Source organism: Seriola lalandi, unplaced genomic scaffold (genome assembly GCF_002814215.2).
Source record: "Seriola lalandi dorsalis isolate HSWRI2012SDOR001 ecotype SW California unplaced genomic scaffold, Sedor1 jcf7180002054942, whole genome shotgun sequence".
NCBI classification, from domain to species: Eukaryota; Metazoa; Chordata; class Actinopteri; order Carangiformes; family Carangidae; genus Seriola; species Seriola lalandi.
The window spans coordinates 47,711-60,649 of record NW_019525493.1 but is presented as its reverse complement, the minus strand read 5'-3'; the positions used below and the strand labels follow the sequence as shown (position 1 = coordinate 60,649).

The window sequence follows — 12,939 nt, the reverse complement described above, 5'->3', positions numbered from 1 at the left end:
ACCCACCCACCCACTTTCTCTCTTACATACAATTTACAGTATACTTGTATGTTATGTGAAAACCATCATGGATAATCAGTCAAACCAAGTTAAAGAAAAAAAGGCTCAGTTTCTTTTTCCTTCAATACTTTTTCTGTTTCCTCTGCAGTGGTCACTTCGGTCTGTGGGTGGATGAGAATTTGTACCTGGGCCGCAGCAGCCCCTGCTTCACTTTCAATAACTGTTGCCTCTCAGAAACGGACGACTTCCGAGTCATGGAGCTGGAGGTATGGACATTCAGCTGAGGACACTGGATCAATGTTGAGTTTCTCCTAAACTCATCTCTTCGCTGCTGATCAGCTTTATCAAGACGGTATTTATCACTGAGCAAAAACATAAGCAGCTGCTCGCTCATTTCATGGTAACATCCATGTCAAAAAAAATCTGAACTTCAAACTGCTGGATTCGTGCGTGTGATTAAGTGCTGTTGATTTTCGTGAAATGAACGAGGCTGATCCTGAACAGCTCACTGTCCCAGAGTTGGATCTAATGGTGGCTAGTTTCATGGCTGACTCATTCCTGTGGGTTTGGTAACCAAACTGAGTTCTGCTGTAGTGAGTAGAGAGTAGAGCTGAACCGAAATGGGTTTGTTGAATCCTCAGTTTTGAACTGGAGTAGGTTACAAGTCTCAGATAATGCACTTTGCTCTTAATGTGAATCAGTAACTTCTCAACATTTGTGAACATGATACTTCTTCATAGGTAATGCATGTCCCCACTTTCATACAGCTGTGTTCGGTCAAAGCTGAACCTTTGAAACACACTTTAGTATTCTTTCCGAATAGATTTCTAAACTGCACGTATACAGCCAACAGTCCCGCTAATACAGTTCTTTTCTCAGTCACTGTTCATTTCTACAGGTTTCAATCATTAGTTTCATAGAGGGCATAAATTAACTCATCACAAGAACTGTTGGAGCTCGAGTTTGAGAAAAGCTTTCCATCTGAAAAACATCCGTACCTGCAGTGAATCTTAAGCGCCTCATCCATGACTATTCTGAACTCTTTTCATTTCAAGTGATGACTCATACACCACTGTGGTGTCTGAATGACACAAAAGACTCGATTATTACTGCAAATTAATGCAATTTTGTCATTCAACTGTATCCGTAACATGCTCTCAGTCCAGTTCTCCTCGTCTACTTTGCTTACATTGTACAGTATTGTAGATTAGTTAATAAAAATCAGCACAATGTGAAAATTACAAAAAAACAACTTTGTATGCTTGATTGTTGTACTTGAGAGAAAGAACACAATTCAACTGGTTAAAAAAAAAAAAACTCTTTAATTCCACCTTGTGAAAAGATGGCACAGGATAACTGTTCCTCTCCTAAAGGTTTCAAGGTCAGATATTTCACGTTGACACGACCTTGTATGACTTCGAAAGTGCAACACTTTTATTCTGATTTATCAAAATGCACTGTCACTACTTCAGGTGGGATTTCTTGATCCCCAGGTTCTTGTTTTTTTACACTAAAAACAGGAATTTGGTATTGAAGAAGAAGCGTTTCTTTTTATATGACTTGAAAAGGTGAAAATAGACATACTGTGAAAAACAGCTAATGGTAGATCCAGGTTTGCCACATTTTTTCCCTTAAAATATCAAGGATGTCCTTGTCTTGCTGAAGACACAAGCAAACACATTATTCTGACTGGAGCCTAAAAGAGGATAACAACAGTACACGGTATCATGTGCCTTTCAGTTCAAGGATCAAACAATTTTCCAAAGATAAGGACTATTTGGTTCCATTGAGTTACATAAATATGAACCTGGGGGAAGCAACCTACTGAATTTCTTTGTGCTCAACAGCTGCCCTAGCTGCAAGCCAGCTACTGTACATGTTAAAAACAATGTTTCTTTGGTGTGTTTACATCCTCCTCTAAACAAAAGAAATCTTCAAAATATTCCAACATTTGGTTTCAAACTAAAAAGTACAAGAAAACAGCTGAATTAATCACTTTATGTGCCGCAGTCCAGTTTAATTTTTCCTGCTGCGTTTGTCCCCTGAGGCAGAGAAGGGTGTTCCCTCCAGCAGCCTCGGCAAAGAACATCAGGCATTACCCAGCCCACGGAGGGCTTTCAGGCAAAGTCTTCACAAACTGCTGAAGCACAACTGGAGGCAACAACTGCCCCAGCGCCGCCTCTGGGTACACTCAACAGCAGGAAAACTCACTTTGTCATTAAATATTGCACGTGCAACACCAGGATATAAAAGAAGGAATATCAAATGTTGCTTCATGTCGTGATGCATTTATGATTTGTCTTTAGGACGGCACTGGCACTTGCACTCAAGAATGAGTTGTCAGGCCTCTGTCTACATGTTATACCAACACTAATCAGCAGCTGCGAAGCAGAGAGAGCAGATCTAAATGTTTACATATTTGTTACAGCTGAGTGCAAGGCCTTTATATTTCATGAAAGTATGCTATATTGACTAACAGTACAGTATATGTGCCGTTTGTCACAATACAAATACTGTATATAAAACATTTCTGACCAGGAGAGATGCCCAAAATAAATAGTAACAAACAGAATAGAAGGCAAAAACGTTTCTCAGCTGCCAACATAGATGAGAAAGCTTCTCTATATAATTGTTGGAGGGTTTTCCTTATCTTGGATCATTACCCAGAGGAATGGTTGTCATTTCCTCCAGTTTAGTCCCTCAGGCTCTATCACACTCACACACACATTAATGTGCCAGGTACTCCTTAGCTTTCTCCAACCCCTCTTTCAGGAAGCTGATATAAGTGGATGTAGAGGGGTCCTCAAACCCTGCAGAGAAGCTGAAAGTTAGTCCTTCCTCCTCTGGTTTCATGGCTGTCTCGTCCAGGAAGAAGTTGGCATTGATGTGGTGGACCTAAAACCACACACAGGATGTAGATGAAAGGTTTTACTGAAGCCTAGAAAACCTAGAAGACGATGCATGCGTGTTACTGTATTTAATTTTATTTCACTGATATCAGCCTCACTGTTAACTATCCTACAGTGTGTTAAGTTAGTGGTAATGCAAACCCAACATTTAATGCTGCTTTTAGTTCACATTAAAATTTCTTGATTTAACACTGATATCATTATGATTGTATATTACAAAAATACTTACAATGGTTCCATTAGGCATCGCCACCATCATCTCCACAGGGAAGTTGTACTTCTCCAGATGTAAGCGGGCCTTTTCACTCAACACAGGGTTCTGCTCATCAGCCTGATAAAAGAAGAAACTTAATTAGAAACAACTGCCCTTAAAGTAAATGCAGGATAAAGCATTTTTCCGGTCAACTTGCTACTGGCTGCTTACTAACTGGAGTGTGGCACTGTTATGACTGCTCACCTGCATATTCTCCAGCTCTTTGACCAGAGACCAGCTGCTGATGAAGCTCTGGTTGAGCAGGGCCAGGACGGGCGAACTTTCCAGGACTGTCTCCCGGAGAGTTCGCCCTGAACCTTCAGAGGAGTAGAGAGGAGAGAGAAATGTTAAAAATGCCACAGAAATACACCAAAATGTACAGTTCAAAGTTGTTAATTTCAGGTACTAACTTGATTTGCTTTTTAAGTGGTACTATGTGACCTTTGCTGAACTGAGGCCACTGTGGCTACAAGTGACAAGTGATAGAATAATGCTAAATGCTAAAAAGCAGTTTAGCTACAAGTGGAGCAGAGACATAAAGTTTGCTAAGTGGCTCAGTAACGTGCCTTAAGTTTTTTTATATTAGCTAACATTAGCAACCATAAGCTACTGGTCACACCAGACCAAATGCGTCTGTGGCAATAAAACACCTGAATGTATTAAACTGAGCAACAGCGGGCTTTATTGCTTATGAATTAAACTTTTCATCATCTTATTTCCTCCTTTAAAAGTTGGGTAGTCTTGCTCCAATATAAAGCCAGTGGTCTTAAACTTTTGAAGCCAAGTGTAGGCTTTCTTACAGAAAAATATAATATTTCATAATATAGCATATCGTCACTCATAATAAATGAATATGGAATATATTTGAGGAGGAACCCTCAGATGCTTCTGCTGACTGAAGATTAAAGTAACTCCATTTTTCCCCAATATGCTTCCAGACTGTGGAACGCCCTTGCATGAGAAACTGAGTTTTTGTGGTATCATTTTTATAAGCCTGCTTTTTGTCATTTAGCCCATTTTTAGCCTCATAATCCAAATCTTACTCCTCTCAGATGTCACTGCTAGTTTACAATGCTGTGCAATGACCTAATTGTTAATGGTCTGACCTCAGCAGGACTGGTCGTCTAATGCTCCCCAAAGCAGAATGGAATGCACCAGCTTCTCCTCTGCTTCGGCTCGCTCAAAGGCCTCTGAAAAAGGCAGGTACGACACCTGGGAAGGAGAGCGATGAGAAACAACAGTGTGCCGACTACATGCTTCATGTCAAATACAGGCGAAACATAAGCAATGTGGATGTTTACCTTCTTGAACGGGTAGAGGGTGACCTCCAGGCGTCGGGTGGCTTCTTGCCGACTGATCTCTGAAGTCCAGTGGATGTCTTCAAAGACAAACTGGATCGGCTCACTGCTGCCGTCCCGACTGTCGATAATGTTGCCCTCCTCGTCCATGATGATGGATGGAGTGGACGGGCCTGTGGACTGCAGCTCTAACTGTAAACACATGAAAAACATTCAATACAAGGAAACCTTACCCAGCATAGCATTATATATTTTGAGCGGTGATATTGTGTTTCTAGGGTAACATAAAAAAAATTCGGTGATCTGTAACTTGCTAATAGATAATTAGTCAAACTTGGTCTGGTTTAGACAGTAGTACATTGAAATAAGCATCATATGAAAAAGACTCAAAGAAGAAGAAAAATCTGTGAAAAAAATCAAGTTGATTTTATTTTAACATATAAAGGACTAACGGAAGAAAAAACAGGAGCTTAACATGCGTTTACTTTCACGTAGCTCAATGAAAAAAAAAAATTCTAGCAGTAGGGGAATTTAACAAAAAAATGCTGTCATAATTTTGAAAAAAAGACCCACCAAACTCATTATTCACATCATTACACTCCATCATGTGGCTGCACAAAGATAAGAACACTAAGTGCTGGAATATCACATAAATTAAGTAATACAGGCCTCAGTGCTCTTTTAAGTAGAAATGCATCACAGCAGCTGTACCTGCGGCAGGTATCCGATGTCCACCTCCATGTTGCTGCTCTCGCTGGCCCCGTACAGCCACTCCATGTCCACATTCAGAGACCTGCAACACAACAGGACGTGTCACACCGGCTCTACAGTAGCTTACGACAGCATCAGGACGCTGTGTGCAAAGGTTTTACCTGTCATTGGGGACGTAGATGTGGAAGTGGCGGACATGAGATGCGTCTTTAGAGAGGATAATGTTGCCAGTGAACTGGCCCGGGGTGAACCAGAAGGGAAAGTCTGGCACATCGTTGAGCTGGAACTCTGCATGAATCCTGCAGAAGAAAACAGAGTGAGTAGTTGAGTTTTAAAGTCTCTGGTGCAAACGAACGGTCTTGCATTTCTATCCTCTTAATCACAAATTCTGTATACTTAACATTACTGCTGACCATTTTCCAAAGCAAACCATTAGTTGTAGTTTGACCTTTCAGGCAGTAATAGGATTTATTTCAACAGATTGCAATGACTTTTGTCTATGTTGAATTGCTGTCACATGAAAATACAGCTTTAAAATGTTTTCAAACTGTGACATCTGATATTTGAGGCTGTTAAAAGTATTGCAAAATGTCTGAACAAGATGTCAGCAAGTCAAACCTGGGGGAAGAAAAAATGCAAACATGAAATGCGTAGTATAAAATAGACAGTTTGAAATCCCACATCCCTTTAGTTTCCAATTGGATCAGTTTCTGCATACTCATTTTAAAGCAAAACCAATGGCTGCCTGACAGACATTAATTTAAAAATTCATGATATGTTTTGGTTGCAAGTCAGCACTAATGCAAAGTGTACATCATTTCTAAGTTAATGGGCAAATGGATGAAAAAGCACCATATTAGTCCTGTGTGTCTCTTCCTCACCTGAAGACAATGTCATAATAAAAGTCACTGCTGGCACGAATGCAGGCGACTGCGCCCTGAGGAGCAAAGCGTGATTTGATGAAGGGCCGAGGATGGAACATACTCAGCAAGGAGTGGATGAGAACCTGCGGCAGGAGAAGAGCAGTTTGTCAATATATCGATTACAACCTAACCCACGATTAAACAGGATTGTTTGTTTTTAGGATACCTCTTTGCCTTTTGGTGTGGGAGGGTGGTAACGATTATTGGGCAGGTATCCAGTAAAGATGTTGAGCTCGCTAGGAATCACCCACCACGTGTCTCCCACTTCAACCTTGTTCTTTGGGGGCAGGAAGACCCTGAACTGGCTGGCAGAGAAGGAAGAAGAAGGCACTGCTGGGGTTTTCCAAGACCGCAGCCCACTCAGGGAGCTGTGAGAAACCTGCAGGAGACGGTGGCAGAAAGCCAGGAATTTCATCAATTTCCTATTGGTAAATTCTTTAAAACTTCTTTAACTCGCTTTAAAAATCTGTTCAGAACAAAACTAAGAAGAAGTTTCTTTATGCTACAATTTAATCACTATAAGTTGATTACATGTTAATTTACTGCTATTTCATTGTTGATTCAATTCTTGGTTGCTTGCACATTTTGAGTGAACTGCATTCACAAAAAGCTGACTCAGACAAAAAAAATTTACTGCAAAATTTCAGATTAATAACTGAATTAATTCCAACTATCTCAAGTATCTTGGTGTGATGGTTATTTACAAAAGCTGTGTTTGACCTTTCAGAAATCAGCGAATGTGTGACTGCTGCAGACTTCTCTCTGATTTTTGGCTGTAACGCAACAGAGGGGCCAGCCATATGATTACGAATATCCCTGACTGACTGAGTGACCATATTTCCACCATGGGTCAATGCCACATCATTGAGTTGGAGTTTCCTCATTGGCTGTTCTCTTTCAAAATGATTTGGCGCAAACAGTTTCTACGAGGAGGGCATTTACAGCCTGCAGTGTATCCAACTTAGTGTATTTGTCGCTATATTGATTGACTTTTTTCAAACCAGACTTGGTATAAACCTAGTGCATGGCTGCAGTGTATGGGTGCTACCAAGGGGCTTAGGGCTACACCTCTTGTTACAGGCAGTCACCTTCCCACCCTGGTTTCCCAGCTTCTTGGGAGCAGCAGGGAAGCAGAGAAGTGCTTCCAATTCACTGAGCCTCGCCTCCATTACGACAAATAATCTACTTTTATTTCATGTACCATTATTACTAAAGGAGGCAGGGTAATAACAAAACATAAGACACACCAAACAGAGCCAGAGAGAACAGGATAATGGGAGGGAGAGAGAAGGCGTCGCTAAGACATCGCTAACTGCCAAGCTAAAGAAACTAGCAGATCTGAATAGCATGTAAACTGTACAGTTGTAAAGAACTTTTCTTACCCCAAGGAAGCCATCCTTGCTTTTTGTCATAGAGTCAAGCATCAGAGGCTGCATTTTGGCCTCCAAAGTCAAAGTCTCTCCATTGGGGTCATGGATCACTTCCTCCTCAAAATCCACAGGGGGTGTAATCCCTGTGAGGAAGCCGTAGGCATCAGAGTCAATGTAGGGTTACACAGCATGTGACCAGCGATACTGCGCTTTTGTTAGTAAAAGAGGAAAGGGTGAGGGGACACACAGAGGAAAAGATAACGTAATGTACCTGTGAGTTTCTCTGCAATAGGTTTAAACTCCTCCGGACTGAGATAGAGGTCATGGTCGGTGTCTAAGGAGGAGAAGAGAAAAAGCCCCTCAGCACCCAGAGTTCGAACACTCTCTTCCTATTGGAGGGACACATGCGTTAGACTGGTCCTTGTTGTCATTTCACATGCTTCAGGGATTTTCAATGCAGCATTAAAAATTGGGCCAGTGAGCCATCATGTCACATAACACAAATATCTTAGAAAATGACAAATTGGAAAGAGATGGCTGACAAAAACACTGCTGCAGATGTGCACTTCTTTTATGTTGAGGTATGATACTCTTTTCAAGGACATTACAGTACTATAGCATTTTGTCTAAGCATTCATCAGCAGTCCTGCCTGGATAAAGATCAGCCCAGAGGCCACAAATTCCTAGCATGTATTTCAGTCGACCACCCTTTCTCAGACAGATGCGTGCCTACTAGCGCATGTACAATGGAGGGGAAAGGAGGGGGAGGGAGGCACAAGAACAACTTGGAGACCTTCTGTACGCAAACAAGTGTGGATTTAAACAAGAGGCTGAGAGCTACAACCCCCTAATAAAACTCCATGGGGTGGGAAAACTGCAGACGCGGTGTTTTAAGGCTAGTGAGCTGTCTGACAAATAATTACTCTATACACATTTTTTAGGAGAGGGTCTTCCTGTAGAGATGTTACAGTAATCGTACAACATACAGTAATAATCGGAAAATGCACTTTAAGGCCAATGCAAACTTTCTATTAGTAGAGCTGTGGATTGTTAGTTTCGGCATGTGGCATGCATCCCTTACTGAGAATCTATAATGTGTCCGTATGTTTATTTCTTATCGGTGTTTTCAAAATAAAAATTGCATTAGGTTAAGATCGCTGCTAAATTATGGGACGTGTATAACGTTATTACAGATCTGGATCTCACATGACGTTGGACGAGCTGGGCATCTTGATAATTCTTGATCCCAAAAGCGAGAAGAGGGACAGCACCGACTACCAGCAGGGTCCAGATCCCCCTGTAGATCCAGGAGCCAGAGCCCGGTCTCTGATGCCCTTTCTGTGGCGAATTTTTGCTTTCATCCTCGGGGATTCTTTTATCCACGTCTGCAGCCATCCTCGACCTCCACCAAGGCTATTTAGACGAGGGCATGGTCGTGGGATAACGTAGAAAAACCGAAAATGACGTTTCGGTATAAACTTCCTCCTTTAAGTGTTTAGAATCTACCGAGAGGTCTGTCGTCCACGAGCCGGGGACCGCACGTCCTTTCTGGCCGTTACACTCGCTAGAAACAGCTGGGAAATGTTAGCTAGCAGCACAGATTTCTTATTTCCCACATCTAATCTGGAAACCATATGGATGTGGTTAAGATGCGTCAAGCGAGCAAACAGTAGCTCGGATAAAACCGGACATTAGGTGTTTGCGGGCTCGAAATAAAACTCTCGTGTACCTACATCTAGTTAGTCATATGACCTGCGCGCTCCGTGTGATTTGACTTCATAGCGTTCCGTACGGAAACCTTAGGGAAGTGGTAAAATAAAGGATTTTTAAAAGCTAGTCTCAGTTTGTATCTTGAAATGTATTTTCGTGATTCTCACGTGTGCTTCCTGTCCAGAATGATAAAAAACGCTTTTCTGAAACGAAAACCAGTAGTTAAGTTCAAAATTTCCAAACGACTCTCCGCTCGGTTCTTATTCCTCCTCGCTGGAAGGTATGTTAAGTCTGTTGTGTGGAAATGTTGTTTTCTTTCGGCCATGTGCGTTATCTTTCCCTTCTCGGGGGATGATTGTGACCCGAGTGACGTACGGAGAGCTGAGGGCACACTAGTTTAAACCTAAACGTATCTTGTCATTTCACCGTCGAGGACCTTATTTTGAAGGTGTTAACCGGATGTTCTAATGTACATTCCTTCCAGCTTGGCAGGAGTTAGGATCTGGCACAGCAGTCACATTTAAAGGAGCAGGGCTGTATTGTTCATCCCAGGAATGTCTGTTAACAAGCTTCAATTATATGTTTGCCTGCCAAAGGGCTTTGTCATTAAATCCGTTGTAACTTCATGTGTACCAGTGGAAGTGAAGGCTTTGTTTCTGCTGGACTGCCCTTTACTGAATTTTTTTTTTTTTTAACATGTTCACATTGAAATCTGTATCTCTGTAAATTTGATTTTGCCAACAGTGAGACAAGACCCTGTGCCTTCAACTTAAGTACAAATTTTCACTTAAAATGAAACAGTTTATGTGTGACCCTAGTTTTAGGTTACAATGAAGGCGTGGACATGAGTTGCATGCAGTTCCAAAAAAATCTGTTTGTTCTTCTCAGATTGTTTAATTCGATTATCTTTACAGGGCTGAACAGTTAAAACTTATCCTGCTTACAGACGATGTGACTCATCATCCACAGCTCCAGTTTCCTCAATTCAAATGAATTATGAAGGGAAAACAAATGACAATTCAGTTTGATTGTCAAGTTAGGTGAAAATATGAAGTATGTCACAAGGAAAAAATGACCTCTAGTTGAGAAACTTTGCTCTAACTACACCGTGTTGTACTGTATAAATGTAATCTGACTGAATCCACTCCATTTTATAGTTTATTATCATTCAACACATTTCTACACATACTCAGTATTTACATAGGTACATGTTGCATGACACTACCCAGTGTAAGGTAAGGCTTTCCAGATACTGGTGATACCCAGAAGTTAAACAGCCAGTTACATAACAGCTGGCTGAAAAAACAAACATTATTTGTCACAAAAAGGCATTTAACAATGCACCTGGCATTTGTGACAGCAGAAAATCACATGGGCATTATCCATTTTGTCAATGCTTCTCTTATTGAGTTATCAGTCCATGAGTTAACGTGGGCGGCTCTCAGTCCATGTCCTCTTCCACAGGCTGTGTCTTCACTTCAACAGTTTTTGGGGGGATGTAGGAGCCCATACCTGCTGCTCTCTCTGCCTCTGCTTGGGTGTAGGGCTCCTCTCTGAGCTGTTTCAACCTGGATGGAGAAAAAAAAGAGATAAGCTTGGAAAGTCAGATTGTTACCTATCCATTGTATTATACTGTATGCTATGGCACAGAATCCCACGTGAGCAAGAAGTAATTTGTTGAATGAATTTTACATCACAATATGTGAGCACAGGCAGAATGACAGATATAAGAGATACTGGTGTCTTACCGTCTTTTGTGCACTTTACTTTTGAAGTGCTCTTTCAAGGATCTCATATCCACAAAATATCTCCTGCAAGACATAAAGTACCACTGTGTTAAACAGCGACTCTGTTGACAGAAGAGCTGAAACAAGGAATCAATTAGTCCAGTGGTTCCCAACTTGAAACCCCCAAAGGGTCCCTCAAAAATTTGAAGGTGATTAAAGGGATGACATAAGATGAATGTATTTATGTTACACAAAAATTAGGCTTCTTTTTTCTGACTTGTCTCAAAATTTTGTTGATTTTTTTCTTGTGAAACCCTGCACACTTCACATCTTCAGGACTGAATCTAAAAATTTCTTTTCACTGATTACAACTCTTGTGTCATAAACACTGGTTGGGAACCACTGAATTAGTCAAACGACAGAAAAATTAATCAGCAACTATTTTGATAATAGATGTTCATCACCATTTTTTTTCAACCAAGAATGCGAAAAGTTCCCCAAGTTGCAGCTTCTCAATTGTCAGGATGTTGGTCTTTTCTATGTCTTATGTGACAGCAGTATGGCTGGGTATCATTCAGTACTGATACCGATACTTTGACTTCGATTCCAACTCTTAAAGATACTTTTATCAAGACCAATTTTATCAAATCCATTTGAACAAACACAAAATTACAATACACCTTGCGATACAAATTCTAGTTTAACTTTGGCTTTATTTTTAAACTGGGTTTCTTTCTACACTCAAGCTCGTTCCTGAAAATAAACAGCCTATCACCCATCATTATTAGATCTTTGTCCAAGCATGCTGCATGCTCATTGGCTCACTGATGCTAATGAGATTTACTCATTTACTCCTTATTTATCGGAATTGGGTAAGGAATCCTCGATAGTATCAAACCAATTCAACCAGTCTACAGAAGTATTGTAAACGTAATATTTTGGAACTGATACATAATTAATAAAGAAAATAAATAGGAAATGTTAAAAAATGTTTATGAATTCCCCGTTAAAAGGTCTAATTTCAGTTATACTGCATGTGTGTTCATGTAAAGACAAACAGGGAGAAACTTACGCGCAGTGTAAACAGTAGTGTTGTGCGCATCCTGTCACGTCGTAGTCCACGTCCTGGTGCAGAAGTTTGGCTGCTGTCTCAGGCTTCATGTCTGTGTGGATCTGGTCCAGATCTTTGGTCCTGCGCTTCGTCTTCCATGTCTTCGCGATGTTCTTCTTCTTGTCACTCTTGTGGTTTCCTTTTTGTTTGGACTTCCCCATCTTCGATCCTACAGGGCAGGATGAAACACGACCTGTCAGACTGCAGGGATCGACACAGTTGAACTTATTTGTAGGCGAATATCACGGGGGAAATTAATAACGCTTTACTCATTTTCTCCACCAGGGTTTATGATTTCCAAAATCTGTCCATGAACTGCGGTTGGAATTTGCAGTTACTGTCTTATTAACAGTGTAGAACAGAAAGTCCAGATGTTAAGTTAAACTGTTAAAAGTGGCCATTTTGTGCCACTGCCACCGGCTCAAATGCTATGGGATAAACAAACTGGTGTTCAGCTGAAGAAAAAACAATTATGTAGTAGATTTACTTCTAAAAACCCTTCACAGATCCATTTTAAGACTTTGCTTACCTTCCACGCGTGTTGCCGAGAGAGATAAATGTACTTCCGGGTCAAAATAAGACTTACATACACCTGCTCACCTATAGAGAGCGCCAAACACCAGTATTTGGGGAAACGACCAGAGGAAAAATGATAACTGGCATTCTATAAGCAATAATAAAATTAAACCGTAACATACAAAAAGTGAACCAACCTCTCACTCTGATATTTAAGCACATAAATAGTGGTGGTAATCGTATTCAGGCTCTTAGCTTAAATAGAAGAACAAAAACTACACTGTAAAATACAAGTAAAAGTAGCCACTGCATTAAAAATGTTACTTAGGTAAAAGTATGTAAGTATAATCAGTAAAATGTACTGTAATGTACTACAATGGCCCCTGTGACTGTCAAATGATTAGATTATTA

General features: G+C 40.8%; 3 protein-coding genes across 3 annotated transcripts in view; 1 reads left to right on the top strand and 2 right to left on the bottom strand.

Annotated features, from left to right (window-relative positions):
• Window positions 1-1,252, top strand: part of LOC111644768 (oxidation resistance protein 1A) — a 12,505-nt gene extending 11,253 nt beyond the window's left edge. Inside the window, exon 16 of the mRNA XM_023393747.2 lies at window positions 145-1,252. Within this exon, the coding sequence (XP_023249515.1) occupies window positions 145-284 (140 nt within the window). The 3' untranslated portion in view covers window positions 285-1,252. The remainder of the gene's footprint in view (window positions 1-144) is intronic.
• Window positions 1,253-1,302: 50 nt separating this feature from the next.
• selenon (selenoprotein N) lies at window positions 1,303-9,155 on the bottom strand. The gene is made up of 12 exons (XM_023393752.2): window positions 8,671-9,155; window positions 7,736-7,853; window positions 7,477-7,607; window positions 6,261-6,473; window positions 6,053-6,177; window positions 5,333-5,470; window positions 5,172-5,253; window positions 4,464-4,652; window positions 4,269-4,374; window positions 3,367-3,479; window positions 3,139-3,240; window positions 1,303-2,895 (listed from the first exon to the last, which is right to left on the bottom strand). Exons 1-12 carry the CDS (start codon window positions 8,857-8,859, stop codon window positions 2,728-2,730), a joined length of 1,674 nt encoding a protein of 557 aa, XP_023249520.1. The 5' UTR covers window positions 8,860-9,155; the 3' UTR covers window positions 1,303-2,727.
• Window positions 9,156-10,319: 1,164 nt separating this feature from the next.
• znf593 (zinc finger protein 593) lies at window positions 10,320-12,586 on the bottom strand. Its single transcript, XM_023393712.2, has 4 exons — window positions 12,542-12,586; window positions 11,974-12,213; window positions 10,923-10,985; window positions 10,320-10,742 (listed from the first exon to the last, which is right to left on the bottom strand). Exons 2-4 carry the CDS (start codon window positions 12,171-12,173, stop codon window positions 10,616-10,618), a joined length of 390 nt encoding a protein of 129 aa, XP_023249480.1. The 5' UTR covers window positions 12,174-12,213; window positions 12,542-12,586; the 3' UTR covers window positions 10,320-10,615.
• Window positions 12,587-12,939: the final 353 nt, after the last annotated feature.

Coding starts and splice junctions, on each gene's coding strand:
- znf593 (XM_023393712.2), bottom strand. CDS start 12,173: ATGGGGAAGTCCAAACAAAAAGGAAACCACAAGAGTGACAAGAAGAAG. Junction 10,986..11,973: donor CACTACTGTTTACACTGCGC/GTAAGTTTCTCC, acceptor TATGTCTTGCAG/GAGATATTTTGTGGATATGA. Junction 10,743..10,922: donor AGTAAAGTGCACAAAAGACG/GTAAGACACCAG, acceptor TTCTCCATCCAG/GTTGAAACAGCTCAGAGAGG.